This window comes from Aquarana catesbeiana, linkage group LG04 (genome assembly GCF_042186555.1).
Source record: "Aquarana catesbeiana isolate 2022-GZ linkage group LG04, ASM4218655v1, whole genome shotgun sequence".
Classification (NCBI taxonomy): Eukaryota; Metazoa; Chordata; class Amphibia; order Anura; family Ranidae; genus Aquarana; species Aquarana catesbeiana.
This window is the reverse complement of record NC_133327.1, coordinates 568,852,738-568,869,238: the sequence shown is the minus strand read 5'-3', so window position 1 is coordinate 568,869,238 and position 16,501 is coordinate 568,852,738. Positions and strand designations below refer to the sequence as shown.

The window sequence follows — 16,501 nt, the reverse complement described above, 5'->3', positions numbered from 1 at the left end:
TCTCCAGACTATTAGAGAATTCAAGAGTAAAACATACTGCCCAGAGTCAGGAAGCCCTGTATGAGGACATGAGTCCTCCAACACAATAAAGACAACACACAGCTCAAAGAACCCCAGAACGGCTAAGAACAAAACACTGGATTATCCTAAAGTGGCCTTCTATGAGCCCTGATCTGAATCCTATCAAACATCTATAAAGAGCTGAAACACACAGCATGGAAAAGCACCCTAAAAACCAGAGAGAGCTAAGCAGTTTGCTCAGAAATAGTGGACCAAAATATCTGCTGACAGGTGTAGAAGTCTAATTGAGATCTACAGGAATCAGTTGTTTGCTAATTTAATTCCCCCAAAGGTTGTTCAAGAAATGTTAGGATAAGGGTCTCATAATATTTTGTTCATACCATTTTTTAATTTGTTTTAATATTTGAAATTTTCGGATGTGTCTGATTTTTATTGAATAAACCGTGATGGATGCCAACTAATTTGGTAATCAACAAATCTGTCTGTTCATAAGTACAATACTAAATTGTTGCCTTTGGAATGCAGTCAGAGGTATAATGCTTTAAATAATTTCACCATGAAGATGTACAGCTATGAAACTTACTAATTTCTGGAGGAATTCATTTTTTTAAGCACAATTAACATAGGTAAATGATCTATCTAATATTGTAAATCTTCACTTCACTTTTCTTCACGATGTTCAGGTCCATTTTAAATTATCCTGGAGTGGGGCTTCAACATGTCTGATAAGAGAATATGATGAAACATGGCCATTTTTGCATTTATAGTGTGTGGTGGCATCAGTGCATTTCTTTTTTTAATGTGCAGATATCTACCACTATGTAGAATCTTAGTGAACTTTCCTCTGCATGGAAGCTTTGTGTACTGAACAGATAAAGGACAAGTAACTTGGGAAAAAAAACATGAGGTAAAGATTTAGGGTAGGTTGTCGAAAATATTTAATCTGTATAACAGCAAGTTTTAAAATGTATTACATTTTACATTTTGATGTTACCTTTCTTAACATCCTACTTATCGCCACTGGGTTTTCTCTGGTAACCCACCCAGCAGCTAAAATGTATTTTCTTCTATTCCATGTGGTGGTTGTCATCATGATAATCAAGTAAGTTTTTTACTGTTCTCGCTCTCTCTCTATCTATCTATTATCTATCTATCTATATATATATATATATATATATATATATATATATATATATATATATATATATATATATATATATATATATATATATATTAAATTTATTCCCCATTTTCCTTCGGAAATATAAAATTATTCAGAGTTGTATACAAAATGTTTTTAAGAATTTATGCTTTCTGTCATTTTCTGCGAGAAGAAGCTAACAAAGCAACAAACCAGGGGAACCGCTGGAGCCTGATCTACTATTAAGCATAACATATGAGCACTGGAAGGGACAAACCTAGATTAAAATAGCTTTCACCAAGTTGTTTTGAAAATAGCCACAGTATTTTTAAAGCAAGTTTTGTTACTATATTAAATTTTATCTCCAATTAGAAAAAAAAAAGGTCTGCCACTCCACCCCATGTACCCAAGCTAAACCTTTGGTTTAAAAATAAAATCTAAAAAGATCTAATTACTTATCTAAAACTCCAGTCAAAACAGTCTTCGGGGTCCTGGGTCTTTGATATTCTGGCCCATAGTGTGAGAGGGGACCTGTCTGCAATAATGAAATGGGAGACATGCATTGGCTGCCACAAATATTAATCACAAGCGCCTCTCTCGATCCTTTGCTGTTAGACCACAAATTGTGCTGGCAAGGTAAACTGTTTTGCAATCGGGATGCCAATTCAGAGAAATTATGTGACCGTGATGCTGAAGTGAGTGCATGTACACAGAAAGTGTCTGAAAGGCTTGAGGAGATGAGCGGCACTGAGATATTCATTCTCCCCCTCTCTCCCTCTTTATCATGTGAAATCAGCCATAGGGTTCTTCACACCTCCAGACCAGTTGTCTGTCTGATTTAGTGCCCCCAGTCTTTGAAGACCCTATAACTGCATTCTCACTGTGTAAAGGTAACTCTTTGCTCCTGCTGCTGACATGGTGAGTAAACAGGGCAGAAGTCCTTTACACATTCAATTCCAGGTACCTTCTACACCCCCCCCCCCCCCCATTTATGGTGTGGTTTTGCAATCCACGATGGTCATGGCGCCATTTGGGTGTGCTTCCAGGTTACACCTGTGGTGGTGCTATTGCGCGTGTGCTCCTTCTTGATTGTGGTTCAGTTATGCAGAGCTCATCACTAGACCCATCTTACAGATTGGAGTACCTGGGTCTGAGGTTGTACATAAAATTGTCCAAAATTGTTCTGCCTCGAGCCAAACTTCTGTCCCATCATTTTAATTCAAGTGCCCATCGACCTCCAGAGGACTTGATTCGTGCATGCATGACAGTCTTGGGTATCAAGAAGGCTTCTTAAGATGTGGCGCCATGCACCTAGTTTCTTTCCAGATGATAACAGCTCGGCATTCTGATCATGTGGGACAAATGGCCCCAGTCCTTTGACCGCCGGATGTATCTGAACCCCAAGGCCAGACATTCTCTGACCTGGTGGATTTCCAATCTGGCAACAGAGTTGGGGGAAACCTTTTTCCTCCACAGTTGTAGATGGTTCTCATGGATGCCAATATGTTGGGCTGAGGAACAGTCTTGAACACCTTCAAGATTGAACGTCAACATTCTAAAACTCGGGACTATTTGGTTATCTGTTCAATGCTGGACTCCTCTATTGTGGGGACAACTATCTAGAATGCGAGTGAACAATGCCATGATTATGGCTTACATCCATCATCAAGGAGGCACCAGAAGTCGCACTGCACTATAGGAAATAGATTAGATACTCTCTTGTGCAGACCTTCTCTAAACTGGACCGGCTCCAGGGATCCCCAGGCCTTCACGGTTAGTGCTCTGGTAATGCTGTGGGATTAGTTCAACCTGATGTACCTTTCTGCCCCTCTAGATTCGCCCTTGCTTACGTCACTGGATTGAGATAGAAAGCATCCCAGTGATATTTATTACACTGAATTGGCCCAGGAGAACCATGGTATTCCAACATACTCAAGCTCCTGGCAGAGGCTCTGTGGGATCTTCCTATCATCCAGACATCTTGTCCCACAGGCCAGTGTTCCATCCCGCTGGCTTTGACAGCATGGGTGTTGAAGATATGGTCCTGTGCGAGTCGAGGAACTTTTATCCTAGAAAGCACTAGGACTTATTCTGACTTTTCAGCCTGCTCTGCATCAAAAGTTGACCATCCGTACCATTTAAGGGACAAATCTCAGCCTTGGCCATTCTATTTCAGAGGCCTTGGCATCTCATTCTCTAGTTAATGCCTTTGATCAGGGAGTAGTACGCATCTCTACCCCTGGTCATTCCCCTGCTTTTTCCAGTAAGGAGCCTTTCTTAGTGTTTCACAAGGACAAGGTTGTTTTGCGACCTAAGACCTTTCTCCCAAAGGTGGTCGCTGCCTTTCACCTTTAATCAGGATATTGTTTATTCCTTTCTTCCTGTTTTCGGGTGTAAGGTGCTACAAGCCTCTCAGTCGAAGTCTTTCACGTCCTTCTTGACTTGTATGTTTTGTGGGCCTGTTAGCATGGTTTCCTTTTTTGCCCACCCCTCAGTTGGATTGTTTTTTTGGAAGTCCTAGACAGTCATTTTAAAAAACTTGTGTTTTGTACTGTGCATCAAGAAACAGATTTTACTGGCAAGTCAAGAATCCTATTGTTATGAAAAATATGTAAGTTTGTATTAACCGCTTCCGGACCATCCACCATAGTTATACTGCGGCAGGCTGGCTCCCCTGCGTGAGCCATTGTAGCTGTATGCCGGCTCTTTAAGACGCCTCCGGCGGTGCCGGCACTCCCGAGGCGTGTCCCTGGAGCCAATGCGAGTGCCCGGCGGGCGCAATTACCACCGGGTACCCGCGATTGCTCATTACAGAACGGGGATGTGTGTCCTGGTTCTCTCAGGGGAGATGAGACAGATCATGTGTTCATACTATGTATGAACACCGATCTCTCTCTTGCCCTAGTCAGTCCCATCCCCCTACAGTTAGAACACACCTAGGGAACACAGTTAACCCCTTGATCGCCCCCTATTGTTAACGCCTTCCCTGCCAGTGTCATTTATACAGTAATCAGTGCATTTTTATAGCACTGATCGCTGTATAATTGTCACTGTTCCCAAAAATGTGTCAAAAGTGTCCGATCTGTCCGCTGCAATATCGCAGTCCTGATAAAAATTGCAGATCATTACTAGTAAAAAAAAAAATAATAATAATAAAAATGCCATAAATATATTCCCTATTTTGTAGACACTATAACTTTTGCGCAAACCAATCAATATACGCTTATTGCGATTTATTTATTTTTACCAAAAATATGTAGAAGAATACATATCAGCCTAAACTGTGGAAAAACATTTTTTTTTTAATTTGGGATATTTATTATAGCAAAAAGTAAAAGATAGTTTTTTTTTTTTTTTTTTCAAAATTGTCGCTCTTCTTTTGTTTATAGAGCAAAAAATTAACCGCAGAGGTGATCAAATGTCACCAAAAGAAAGCTTTATTTATGGGAAAAAAAGATGTCAATTTTGTTTGTGTCGCACGACCGCGCATTTGTCAGTTAAATCGACGCAGTGCCGTATCGCAAAAAAGGGCTTGGTCAGGAAGGGGGTAAATACTTCCGGGGCTGAAGTGGTTAAGCAATATTTTAGGAAACTCAATGTCATCTAGTTAGGGCTTTCTGTTCTTTAAGCATAATGGCATCATGTGTGGATAGAACCGAAGCTTGTCTAAGTTATCTAATACCTCTTTTAGGTGAAAAAGTGACCCAACACCAAAAGAGAATTTTAAGATTTTTTTTGTTTTTTTTTTATGTACCCACCGCCATCACAGATATTGATGTATGTCTTTATTTCTCAGCATCTTCGTGGCATTCATTTTGGAAGCTTTTTTTGTGGAGTATTCGTTGGAAAGGAGTGAGGTTGAAACTACTATTGAGACCAAGATTCAGGAGCTGGGTATGGCTGTGAAAGAGTAAGTGATATATGAATTTGTATTTTTCATTTTAATTACTGTGTACAAAGTAACAAGGTTACTTGCATTTGTAAATATTTACTATATAACTATTTTTAACCACAAAATGGATATAATGTATTGTAATGGCCAACCAGTGGTTAAATAGCCATTGCTTATGCAGCCACACAGCATTGTTTGAATTTGGTTACAAATGACACTCCAGATAAATTCAGCTTTGAAGCACCTGACTTTTCCAAATACAGTAAAATTGCATTTTATTACAAAAGAAGACAATCACAGGCTGCTACCAGCTGGCTAACCAGTCACACATGTAACCACTGAGTAAACTGAACCACTGCTCTAAATATCAACCAGGTTGTCCCGGCACTCTGGTGTGTCACTGTGGTTTGGCAGGGATGCCGTGCTACTTCCAGAATTTTTTTTCACATTTATGTGCTTCCATGGTGCAGGTAGGCCAGCCTCTGGTGCCATGGAAAGGCATAATGCTAATCCAGAGCAGGGCAACATTGAGTAGCCCCAGCATTTAGAAGGGGACGGAGATCCACTTCCATTTAGATCTGCTTCACTTTACAGCTACTGCCATGCTGCCGCAGTCGTTCTGTGGTGAAGAACAGAAGGTAGGACTCTTTCTTGTGTAAAGATGGGGGGGACTAAGGACTCTGATGTGATAGGATGGGAGGAATTGAGGTCTCAACCCTTTCACTGCCAGAAGTGCCTGCAGGTGGCCAAGTCCATACGGCATACGGACCTCATGTCTCCCCCTCCTATAACCTCATGATCACTTCAATCACCATAAGCTTATATCAGAATTGTTCAGCAGACTCTGCTGAACAATTCTATAACTCTGATCAACGAATTACAACCCGCTGTTTAGAGTTATTAACCTTAAATGTTACCACCTCCCCCCCCCCCTCCATGCTGCCCCTAACCTGTCCCCTGCTTCTCTACCTGCCACCACTCCCTTCCCCTAAAATTGCCCCCCCCCACTCTCCTTTCCTATTCTTCATCCTACTTCTCCCTCTTCCAACCCCCCCCCCCCCCCCCCCCCAAGGGATCTTCTTTAGAAGCCAGCATCCCTCCACTGCTGCTCCCGCCGGCTTCAGGTGCTGCATGGGGCTGGGGGGGTCCAGATGTATCAACCCCCCACACCGACCCTCGATCCATCCCTGCTCCGGCGACATCCCTCCTCCCCCTCCCGCAGCCTGCAGATGCTGGCCACATTGATCTCCGGCGATCTGACAAGCTGGGGATCGTAGGGGGGGTTGTGGGTGGGGTTGAAGTTGGGGCTTGGTAAGCATGTGTTTACCAAGCCCCCCCCCCTGTAGTACAGAGGGCGCAGGCAGCGATCACTATAGATCGCTCCTATGTGTCCCACTGACAGCTGATGCAGTATATAGTAACCGCGAGTGTTTCTATAAATCAGAATGTCATTTTATGAATGAATGAGGAAGTGCTACAGAAAAAGGGACAATCTTCAGTCCCTTTCCTCTGTCTCAACAAAAGAGATATGGGGGTCTGTTTAGACCCCTGATATCTCATCAAAGACCCCCCCCCCATTAAAAAAATATTATATATATATATCTATATATAGATATATAGATATATATATCTATATATCTATATATATATAGATATATAGATATATATATCTATAGATAGATAGATAGATAGATAGATAGATAGATAGATAGATAGATATCTCTTACAAAAAGACGATGGGACACGATCTCCAATTCAAATGTTTTTTACTGAAAAATCTTCAAGACATAAGCCTGATGAAGAGCATGGTAACTGTACAGTAGCTGCCATATTATATACATGGGGACGAAAGTATTCAGACCCCCTTAAGTTTTTCACTCTTTGTTATATTGCAGCCATTTGCTAAAATCATTTAAGTTCATTTTTTTCTTCATTAATGTAAACACAGCACCCCATATTGACAGAAAAACACAGAATTGTTGACATTTTTGCAGATTTATTAAAAAAGAAAGACTGAAATATCACATGGTCCTAAGTATTCAGACCCTTTGCTCAGTATTTAGTAGAAGCACCCTTTTGATCTAATACAGCCCTGAGTCTTTTTGGGAAAGATGCAACAAGTTTTTCACACCTGGATTTGGAGATCCTCTGCCATTTCTCCTTGCAGAGCCTCTCCATTTCTGTCAGGTTGGATGGTAAACTTTGGTGGACAGCCATTTTTAGGTCTCTCCAGAGATGCTCAATTGGGTTTAAGTCAGGGCTCTGGCTGGGCCATTCAAGAACAGTCACGGAGGAGTTGTGAAGCCACTCCTTTGTTATTTTAGCTGTGTGCTTAGGGTCATTGTCTTGTTGGAAGGTAAACCTTCGGCCCAGTCTGAGGTCCTGAGCACTCTGGAGAAGGTTTTCGTCCAGGATATCCCTGTACTTGGCCGCATTCATCTTTCCCTCGATTGCAACCAGTCATTCTGTCCCTGCAGCTGAAAAACACCCCCACTGCCACCACCATGCTTCACTGTTGGGACTGTATTGGAGAGGTGATGAGCAGTGCCTGGTTTTCTCCACACATACCACTTAGAATTAAGGCCAAAAAGTTCTATCTTGGTCTCATCAGACCAGAGAATCTTATTTCTCACCATCTTGGAATCCTTCAGGTGTTTTTTACCAAAATCCATGCAGGCTTTCATGTGTCTTGCACTGAGGAGAGGCTTCCGTCGGGCCACTCTGAGGGCTGAGGGCTGCAGTGATGGTTGACTTTCTACAACTTTCTCCCGACTGCATCTCTGGAGCTCAGCCACAGTGATCTTTGGGTTGTTCTTTACCTCTCTCACCAAGGCTCTTCTCCCCCAATAGCTCAGTTTGGCAGGACGGCCAGCTCTAGGAAGGGTTCTGGTCGTCCCAAACGTCTTCCATTTAAGGATTATGGAGGCTACTGTGCTCTTAGGAACCTTAAGTGCAGCAGAATTTTTTTGTAACCTTGCCACAATTCTGTCTCTGAGCTCTTCAGGCAGTTCCTTTTGACCTCATAATTTTCATTTGCTCTGACATGCACTGTGAGCTATAAGGTCTTATATAGACAGGTGTGTGGCTTTCCTAATCAAATCCAATCAGTATAATCAAACACAGCTGGACTCAAATGAAGGTGTAGAACCATCTCAAGGATGATCAGAAGAAATGGACAGCACCTGAGTTAAATATATGAGTGTCACAGCAAAGGGTCTGAATACTTAGGACCATGTGATATTTCAGTTTTTCTTTTTTAATAAATCTGCAAAAATGTTCTGTGTTTTTCTGTCAATATGGGGTGCTGTGTGTATATTAATGAGGAAAAAAAATGAACTTAAATGATTTTAGCAAATGGCTGCAATATAACAAAGAGTGAAAAATTTAAGGGGGTCTGAATACTTTCCGTCCCCACTGTATGTCTTGAAGATTTTTCATTCAATCCTGTCCTGATTGGCCGGGAGGAGAAGCTGGAAGACAAGAGCGAATATTATTTTGCTATTGTCACAAGTGGGCCCAGGAGCCCAACCTTTTTCAAGCTAATTAGAGCCTCAAGTTCTAATCATGTGGCTTGAAAAAAACTCATACAAACGTATAAGTCCAGCACCCCGCAGAGGAGCGGCACCCCTGCGCCCCTAATGGACCGGCCGTTCCTGGTAAGACCCCTTTCACATGAAGCAGACTCTGTCCAAGCAGATCTGCTTGCTCAGCTGGGGATCTGTCTGCTGATCCCCACTGAGCAGGCAGATGACAGGTCCGTGTCCTCTCCGCTGATGCAGAGCAGACACAGCTGCTGTTTTCTATGGGGCGGTCAGATGGAAACGGACCACCTGTCCATTTCCATCCAATACCATCCGATCTGATCTGCTAGATGGATGGGGAATGGAATCCCCATCCGTCTGTTTTTAGTGGACTGGACACATTGGGGTGGTCCGATTGGGCCCGCCTAAAAAACGGACAGGCAGACCCGATCGGTCTGCTTATGTGAAAGGGGCCTAAGGCTTTGTTCACACAAAGGACATACACAGCGTACCTTTACAGGGATGCATAGGTGTTGCATGCATCTCTGTGCAGGCAATCCCATTGATGTCATTTGTTATGCAGCAACTGCACGCACAGAGCCGTTGCTCCCAATTTGACATCCATGTAGGTCCGTATGCATGTCCCTGAGCTCACACTGCCTGTGTGGTCAGGGTCATGTACCCACACAGATGTCAGATTGGGAACAGCAGCTATGCCTGTGCAGCCTTTGCATCCAAATTGACATAAATGGGACTGCCTGTACGGAGATGCATGGAATACCTGTGCATTCCTGTGCGGGTAAACATGGCCCTCTATGGGCGTACGCTTTAGTATACCACATGTGACTGATGCTTTAGTAGTAATTTAGCAGGAATTTTGTAAGTTATGTTGTGTTTATGTGCACTATTAGTGATTTTAGTGTATTTTTTGCGAAAATATTGTTTTGATAAACATTTCCGCAAACATCGCGCTGCCTTAATCAGTAGCACCTTCTTTTATTCTTCTGCCCATGTGCTTTCAGAAAATGTACGGTTTGGGGGGGTCTTTTACAAATTCTGAAAGCTGTAAGTGAAAAATGAAAACCTCCAGATTTTTAGAGAAATTTTTGGGTACGTTCGATTTTCACCATTTTGCAAAAAGGCGCAAATTAAAATCTACAAATATTTGTTATTTATTAACCCCATACAGGTTAAGATTTTATATTTAGTAGGGATGATTTAGCAGGAATTTTGTAAACTTAGCTGTGTTGTTATTTGCTAATAATGGTTTTAGTGTATTTTTTGGGAATATATTGACAAACATTTGCGCAAATACCGCGGGGTATAAAAAAACAGTAGCACCTTTTTTTATTTTTTTATTCTAGAGGTCATATGCTTTCAGAAAATATATGGTTTTGGGGGTCTTTCACAAATTCTGAAAGCTGTAAGAGAAAAATGAAAACCTTCAGATTTTAAGAGAAATTTGGATATTTACACTTTTGCTTCTGTTCAGTTTTCACCATTTCGCAAAAAGGCACAATTTAAAAGTTTACAAATATTTGCTTTTTATAAACTCAAGGTTTATAAATACAGGTTAAGCTTTTATATGTAGTATGAATTTTGTAATATTTGCTATGTATTTATCTGCTAATCATGATTTTTGTCAATTTTTAGCAAAACTATTGTTTAAATAAACATTTGCGCAAATATCGCGGGACCTTAGAAATCAGTAGCGCCTTCTTTTTATTCTACTGGTCATTTGCTTTCAGAAAATATATGGTTTATATATTTATAACTGTGAAAGCTATAAGTGAAAAAATAAAAAACCAAAGGGAAAATTGCAAAAATGGTCTGGCCACTTGAGTGTACAAAATGGAGCACAGGACATGGCAGCGAAAGGGTTAAATGTGAAAGGGAGCAGAAGAGAAGGGGTCTGAGGACTCTAATGTGATAAATGGAGAGGGGGGAACAGATAACTTATGTGAAAGAGGAAGGGGGCATGAAGGATTCTGATTTGAAAGGGGGGGCTCTGATGTGAAAGAGGGGGTGGGGCTAAGGACTCTAATGTGAAAGAAGAGAAGGGGAAAGTGAGAACTCTTATTTAAAGGGAGGGGGTTTACTGAGCATTCCGATAGAGGACGGGGGGTACTGAGGACTCTGATGTGGAAGCGGGGATTCTCATGTAATACAAGGGTGCTTTACAATTTAACATATTTTTAATAGGGGACAATGACTGAAAAAAGCTTGAAAATGCTGTGCTGTAAATAATAATGCTAACAGTGAGGTAGTAATACATACTGTATTAATACTTCATGTTAACATCAGTTTGTCTTTAACACTATTTACCTTTTTATATTCAGTGTGGTTCTTGAAAAGTAAAGGCTACTAATGATGAAGTTGATCAAATTAAATCTCCTTGTACAGATTACAATCTGATTGTAAACTTGTACAATATCCTTTAGATTTGGCAGCGCTACTGCAAAATAATATGCTGTACTGTATTTAGCACCCTCTAGCTTAGTGTGCTAATGTGATTTCTGTATGGTTTTCTGTAGTGTAGGTAAATTGTTTGTTTGGCTTGGCTGTCAGCTGGAATGACTCATTAGGCAGCATCTCTGATACCTCCCCCTACTTGCTGGAACTTTGCAGAAACTTCCAGAAGAATGGGAGGGAGGTTAGGAGGAGCTGCCTGGAGTTTTGGTGAGGGTCCCAGCCAATCCCTGGCCAAATGGGCTGGCAGACTTAAATACTCAGGGTCAGACCAGCAGGGGCAGTAGAGTTCAGGTGAAAGCTGGAAATGGAGTGCTGAGGAGGCTGTTGGAGGCCCTTGAAGGTAGCCCCCTAGTCTGGGGGGGGGGGGTGACCTCGGCCTGGGGCTTGGGTGCAGGAGGTATCCTCTGATAACACAAGGAGGAGTCCTGTCCAGTGGCATGGAGCAGGTGTGAGGACAGCAGGAGCCAGCGAGCATGACCAGGAGATCTCCAGGGAGAAGACAGCCAGGTGACTGGTGAGACAGTCAGGGAGGACTGAGGGACCTCCTGAGAGGACTGAGGAGTGGCAGTCTGAGATGGTGGTACAGTCAGTCTGGGAGGACTGTGGAAGATTAGCCAGGAGGGCTGGTGAAAGGGGAAGCTGCAGCCAGGTGAGCTGGCAGCTCCTGAAGAGGTGGTGTTGGGATCAGTAGCCACAGGAAGGTAGCTGGACACTAGGACTTTTTCTACACACCAAAATGACTTGCGGTTCCTGCCTGTAAAGGGCTATTACTGGACAAAAGAGGCTCTGACATTCGCATCCACATTTTTCCCCTCTGGGTTCTTAACTTCTAGCCCTAAAAAAGAAAGCAGCAGTGGCCATTTTGATTAAAAAGGGATCCCTTTTCACGCCCACATCCTCTTACTCTGATCCCTAGGGGCAGTATCTAATTATTAGAGGCAAATGGCCACAATCTGATATAACTTTCTGTAACATTTATGCCCCGAATGCGAATCCGATGTCCTTTGTCACTAGGGTTAACAATCGGTTATTTAGAGTTGCACATTCATTCTTGGTGGGGGGGGGGTGGGGGACTTTAACCTCTCATTTTCCCCGACGTCGGACGGGACATCCCTTTCTAAAATACTCCCCCACGCCTCTCTCGACAATCCCAACAGTTTAGACAGACCAGACAGACAGACGTTGCTCACCTGAGGGAGCGACAATACTCCTACTCTCATCCATTCCATACTCACGTGAGTTTTAACTACTTTTTCATAAACGCCCCTTCCCTGAGGGCATTTAATACAGTGGATATCCTCCCTATGTCCTGGTCCGACCATGCTCCGATACTACTGAAGCTTAATTTAGCAGCCTCTAAGGTCAACCGTCTCTGGCAACTTAATGACGACTTCTTAAAAATATTGGTACCAAAACAGACCTGGAGACAGCCTTAAAATGTATACTTTGCTGAGAATAACACCCCAGATATTTCCACAGGGACTCTATTGTAGGCACATACATCAGTAATACGTGGATAATGTATAGCTATCTCTAGTGCATGGAAGAAAAACACCAAACGGCTGTGACAGCAGACTGTAAAAAAGACTGCGGGACCTGGAGTCCTGACTTTCCTCTTCATTCTCGATCCGTCTCCTGAGGGAAATAATACACCTCCAGGCTGTTTTGAAAAGTATTGATGTAAGCAAAGTCGAAAAAGCCCTCCAAAGAATGTGTCAGATTTACTATGACAAGGGTAACAAGGCCCACACCTTATTAGCACATAAACTGCAGGAGCACACTCACACTTCGGCCCCCCAGGCTCTACGTGACCCTAGTGGGATTTTACATTCCTACCCTGATTGTATTGCCCATTTGTTTCGCAATTATTTTTCCAACCTTTACATTCCATCCATACCGCTTTTACCAGTGCAGTTGCATTTCACTGACTGCGTGCGAGCCTACCTTATGAGTAGTGGTGTGACCACTCTGCCGGAGGATGCTTTACAGTCTCTCAACTCTCCGATAACTGAAGAGGAGGTGACGGAGACATTGAGGCTTCTGCCAAACAACAAGGCCCCAGGGCCTGATGGCCTCCCACGTGAATACTATAAGACTTTCTCAACTCACTTTCTCCCATATATGACTCGATTATATATATATATATATATATATATATATATATATATATATATATATATATATATTTTTCTTTTTAACAGATGAATTTTATTCAAAAAAGAAACAGAATTATACAGGTTAATGGTGACACAATACACAGTCAATACAGCAAAGTAGACTAAGGAGCTAAGGCAACTTAGAAGTCAGACTTTAACATTTCTTCTGGTATACAATCAGGCATAGCCATCAATACGACAATTATAGTCACCATAGTGCCCTATTAGGGAGGAAAGGAGGAGGGAGGGGGAAGGATACGATTATAGGAGCATCTCATAGGACAATATAGTCATAGGATATCAGCATAGGAACATCTCACAGGATAATACAATGCATCTTAAGAGATTGAGCCATGTGTGTTGATCCATTGTGACCGGACCTTATCAATTTTTTTCTACTACCTACTCTGATAGGTTTGTTTATACAGTGGCAATACAGAGTTAATCGTTGCTATCCAGTTGAGCATTGGCGGTGTTGGCTGTTTCCACCTAAGGAAAAATCTCTCTTCTGGCGTAATATAGAGTATAGAAGAGAAATAATTTCATGTGCTTGGAGGCCACAATATCCTCCATGGTACCAAGTAGCGCTAAGGCTGAATCCTGCCTAAGGGACCAGTCTCCAAATTTATTCAAAGCCCCAATTACTTTCTCCCAAAACTGACGGATAAGCGGGCACTCCCATACCATGTGGAAGAACGTACCCGGGAAGGAACAACACCTACAGCAGAGGGGGCTCGTCTCGGGATAAACGCGCGGACTAGTGCCCATTTGAAACGGGGCGGCAGGTAATGGCGAAGGGGCGTGGCTAAGGCAGGTGCAGACGCTGAAGACGCCGAACAGGCTCACATCTGAGGCTTGTTAAAACAGACTCTTACTCTGTCAGAAGATCTTTATCAGAGCAACTAAAGAGATGGAAGTCTGAAACACACAGGACACAGGAGCGTTGGGGCACGTAAGGGATGTATACAGGCATTACTAGTACAGGAAATACATTGTTAGTCAGCACCAAGCTGATTTTTATAGCGGCATTGTATTGCTAGACTATTGCTCAGCAAGTAGTGCATTTATTTAGTGCCTCTGCTTTTGTGCTTAGCACTATGGCTTCCAAAAGAAATACCACAAAGGTACCAAAAACTCCACCCCCAGGCACTGGGAACTCCAGTCATGCCTCCACACTGTCATCCTCTCCTGAGATACCAGATATGGCAGGCCAGGGTGAGTCATTGGAACCAATTGGTGGTGCAACTGCTTCTCACACTTCATCCCCTTTATACATGACTGAAAATGCATTTTCCTCCACCTTGCATGGCCTAGAAGGAAGATTACTGGCTTTAATCGCATCCTTCATCCAAAAGGATAGGAAGCATGCTAGATCACCCTCTCCCACCTAAGACCCTTTACCAAGGGAACAGTGGGTACTAGGATGAGGTGTTACCCTCAGGCGATCGGGAGGAAAAACAAACCGATTATTCCTCTGCGGAGGAAACGACAGTAGGTGAACCCTTTTCAGCCATGCAATCTGAGAAATTGCTGGTACAATCTCTTGCGGAGATGGTTCTTTCCACTTTCATGCTACCCCTAACGCAGTCTGCGGAAAGTCTGGTTTCTTCCTTGGGTTCTTTTAAATCTTTACAGCCTTTTCATGCGTTTCCTGTCCATGCATTACTAGAAAAGCTTATTTATGCTGAATGGGATCACCCGGATAAGCATTTTCTCCCTCCAAAGAGATTCTCAGTTCTCTATCCCATGGAAGAGAAATTCACCAAAAAATGGAATGTGCCAGCAGTTGACGCTGCGATTTCCAGTTTGAATAAAAGTTTAACTTGTCCAGTAGACAATGAGCAAATGCTTAAGGATCCAACAAATAAAAGGTTGGAATTCCTGTTAAAATCCTCTTTTTTTTTTTTTTGGCAGGTGCCGTTAGCCTACAGTCACTGCAATAGGAATCTGTCAGTCCCTAAAGGACCAGGTCAGACAGGCCCTTAAAGAGGTCCCTGCACAACAGGCCTGCAAGTTGGCCTAACTACCAAAAGGCATTATGTTTTTCCATAGACGCTATGAAAGACTCTATTCACCAGGCGTCCCGCCTTGTGCTTGTGCTAGTATACATGCGTAGGATCCTTTGGTTAAAAAAATTGGTCAGCCGAAGCACCATGCAAAAAGCTCCTGAGTGGCTTTGCTTTTCATGGGGATCGGCTATTTGGGGATGATTTGGACAAATACATTCAAATGATTTCTAGTGGGAAGAGTACTCTTTTGCCAGTCAAAAGAAAGTAGAAATGTCCTTCATTTAAACTGACTTTTTCTCCTGCGCCAGGGGCATCCGCCTCTAAGCAGTGGCGACGGTCTCCGCCCTCGGACTCTAGAGGAAAACCTCAGGGTCAGGCCCAGGCACAAAAGAAGGCCTGGGGCTGGAAATCTGCAAAGCAGAATTCTAAAGCCTCATTATGAAGAGGCGCCCCCCCCTCACCAGAGTGGGGGGAAGACTTCTGCAATACTCAGAAGTCTGGCAAGAGGAAATTCAGGACAGATGGGTCATCTCCACGGTGTCTCTAGGATACAAACTAGAATTTCGGGAGCTTCCACCATCTCGTTTTCTGAGATCAAACGTTCCCAAAGATCCAGGGAAAAGGCCATCTCTCTTTCGGTCATTAGACCGATTACTGGCTCAGGGGGTGATCATACAGATCCCAACAGAAGAGCAAGGTTTGGGGTTTTATTCAAACCACTTTACGGTACCAAAACCAAATGGAGATGTCAGACCCATTCTAGATCTAAATCAGTTCCTGAAAATTAGCTCCTTTCGCATGGAGTCGATCAGGTCAGTAGTTTCTATCCTACAAGGAAGAGAACTTCTGTCGTATATCAACATCAGGGATGCATATCTGCATGTCCCTATATTTCCAGCTCACCAAAGGTTTCTGCGGTTTGAAGTAGAACAGCAGCACTTTCAGTTTGTAGCCTTGCCCTTCGGGCTAGCTACAGCACCCCGGGTGTTCACAAAAGTGCTGGCCCAACCTCTAGCCAGGTTAAGGGCACAGGGCATAACAGTTTTGGCGTACCTAGATGATCTATTGATAATAGACCAGTCGGTGGCTCGTTTGGAGCAAAGTGTACGCATTACAACCAGTTACCTGGAAAGTCTGGGTTGGATTCTCAACCTAGAGAAGTCTTCCTTAAAACGCAGCTAAAAAAGCTGGAGTATTTGGGCCTCATCATAGACATGGCCCAGAAAAAGGTGTTCTTGCCTCCGGCAAAAATCAACTCCATAAGAGAGCTGGTGTGGATGGTCAGGTCG

The 16,501-nt window shown here is 43.0% G+C and overlaps 1 protein-coding gene across 1 annotated transcript in view; it reads left to right on the top strand.

The window, feature by feature from the left end:
• LOC141140656 (two pore channel protein 1-like) overlaps nucleotides 1-16,501 on the top strand; it is a 94,105-nt gene that overhangs the window by 65,047 nt on the left and 12,557 nt on the right. The window contains exons 16-17 of the mRNA XM_073628053.1: nucleotides 1,033-1,123; nucleotides 4,959-5,072. Coding sequence (XP_073484154.1) covers nucleotides 1,033-1,123; nucleotides 4,959-5,072 — 205 coding nt within the window. The remainder of the gene's footprint in view (nucleotides 1-1,032; nucleotides 1,124-4,958; nucleotides 5,073-16,501) is intronic.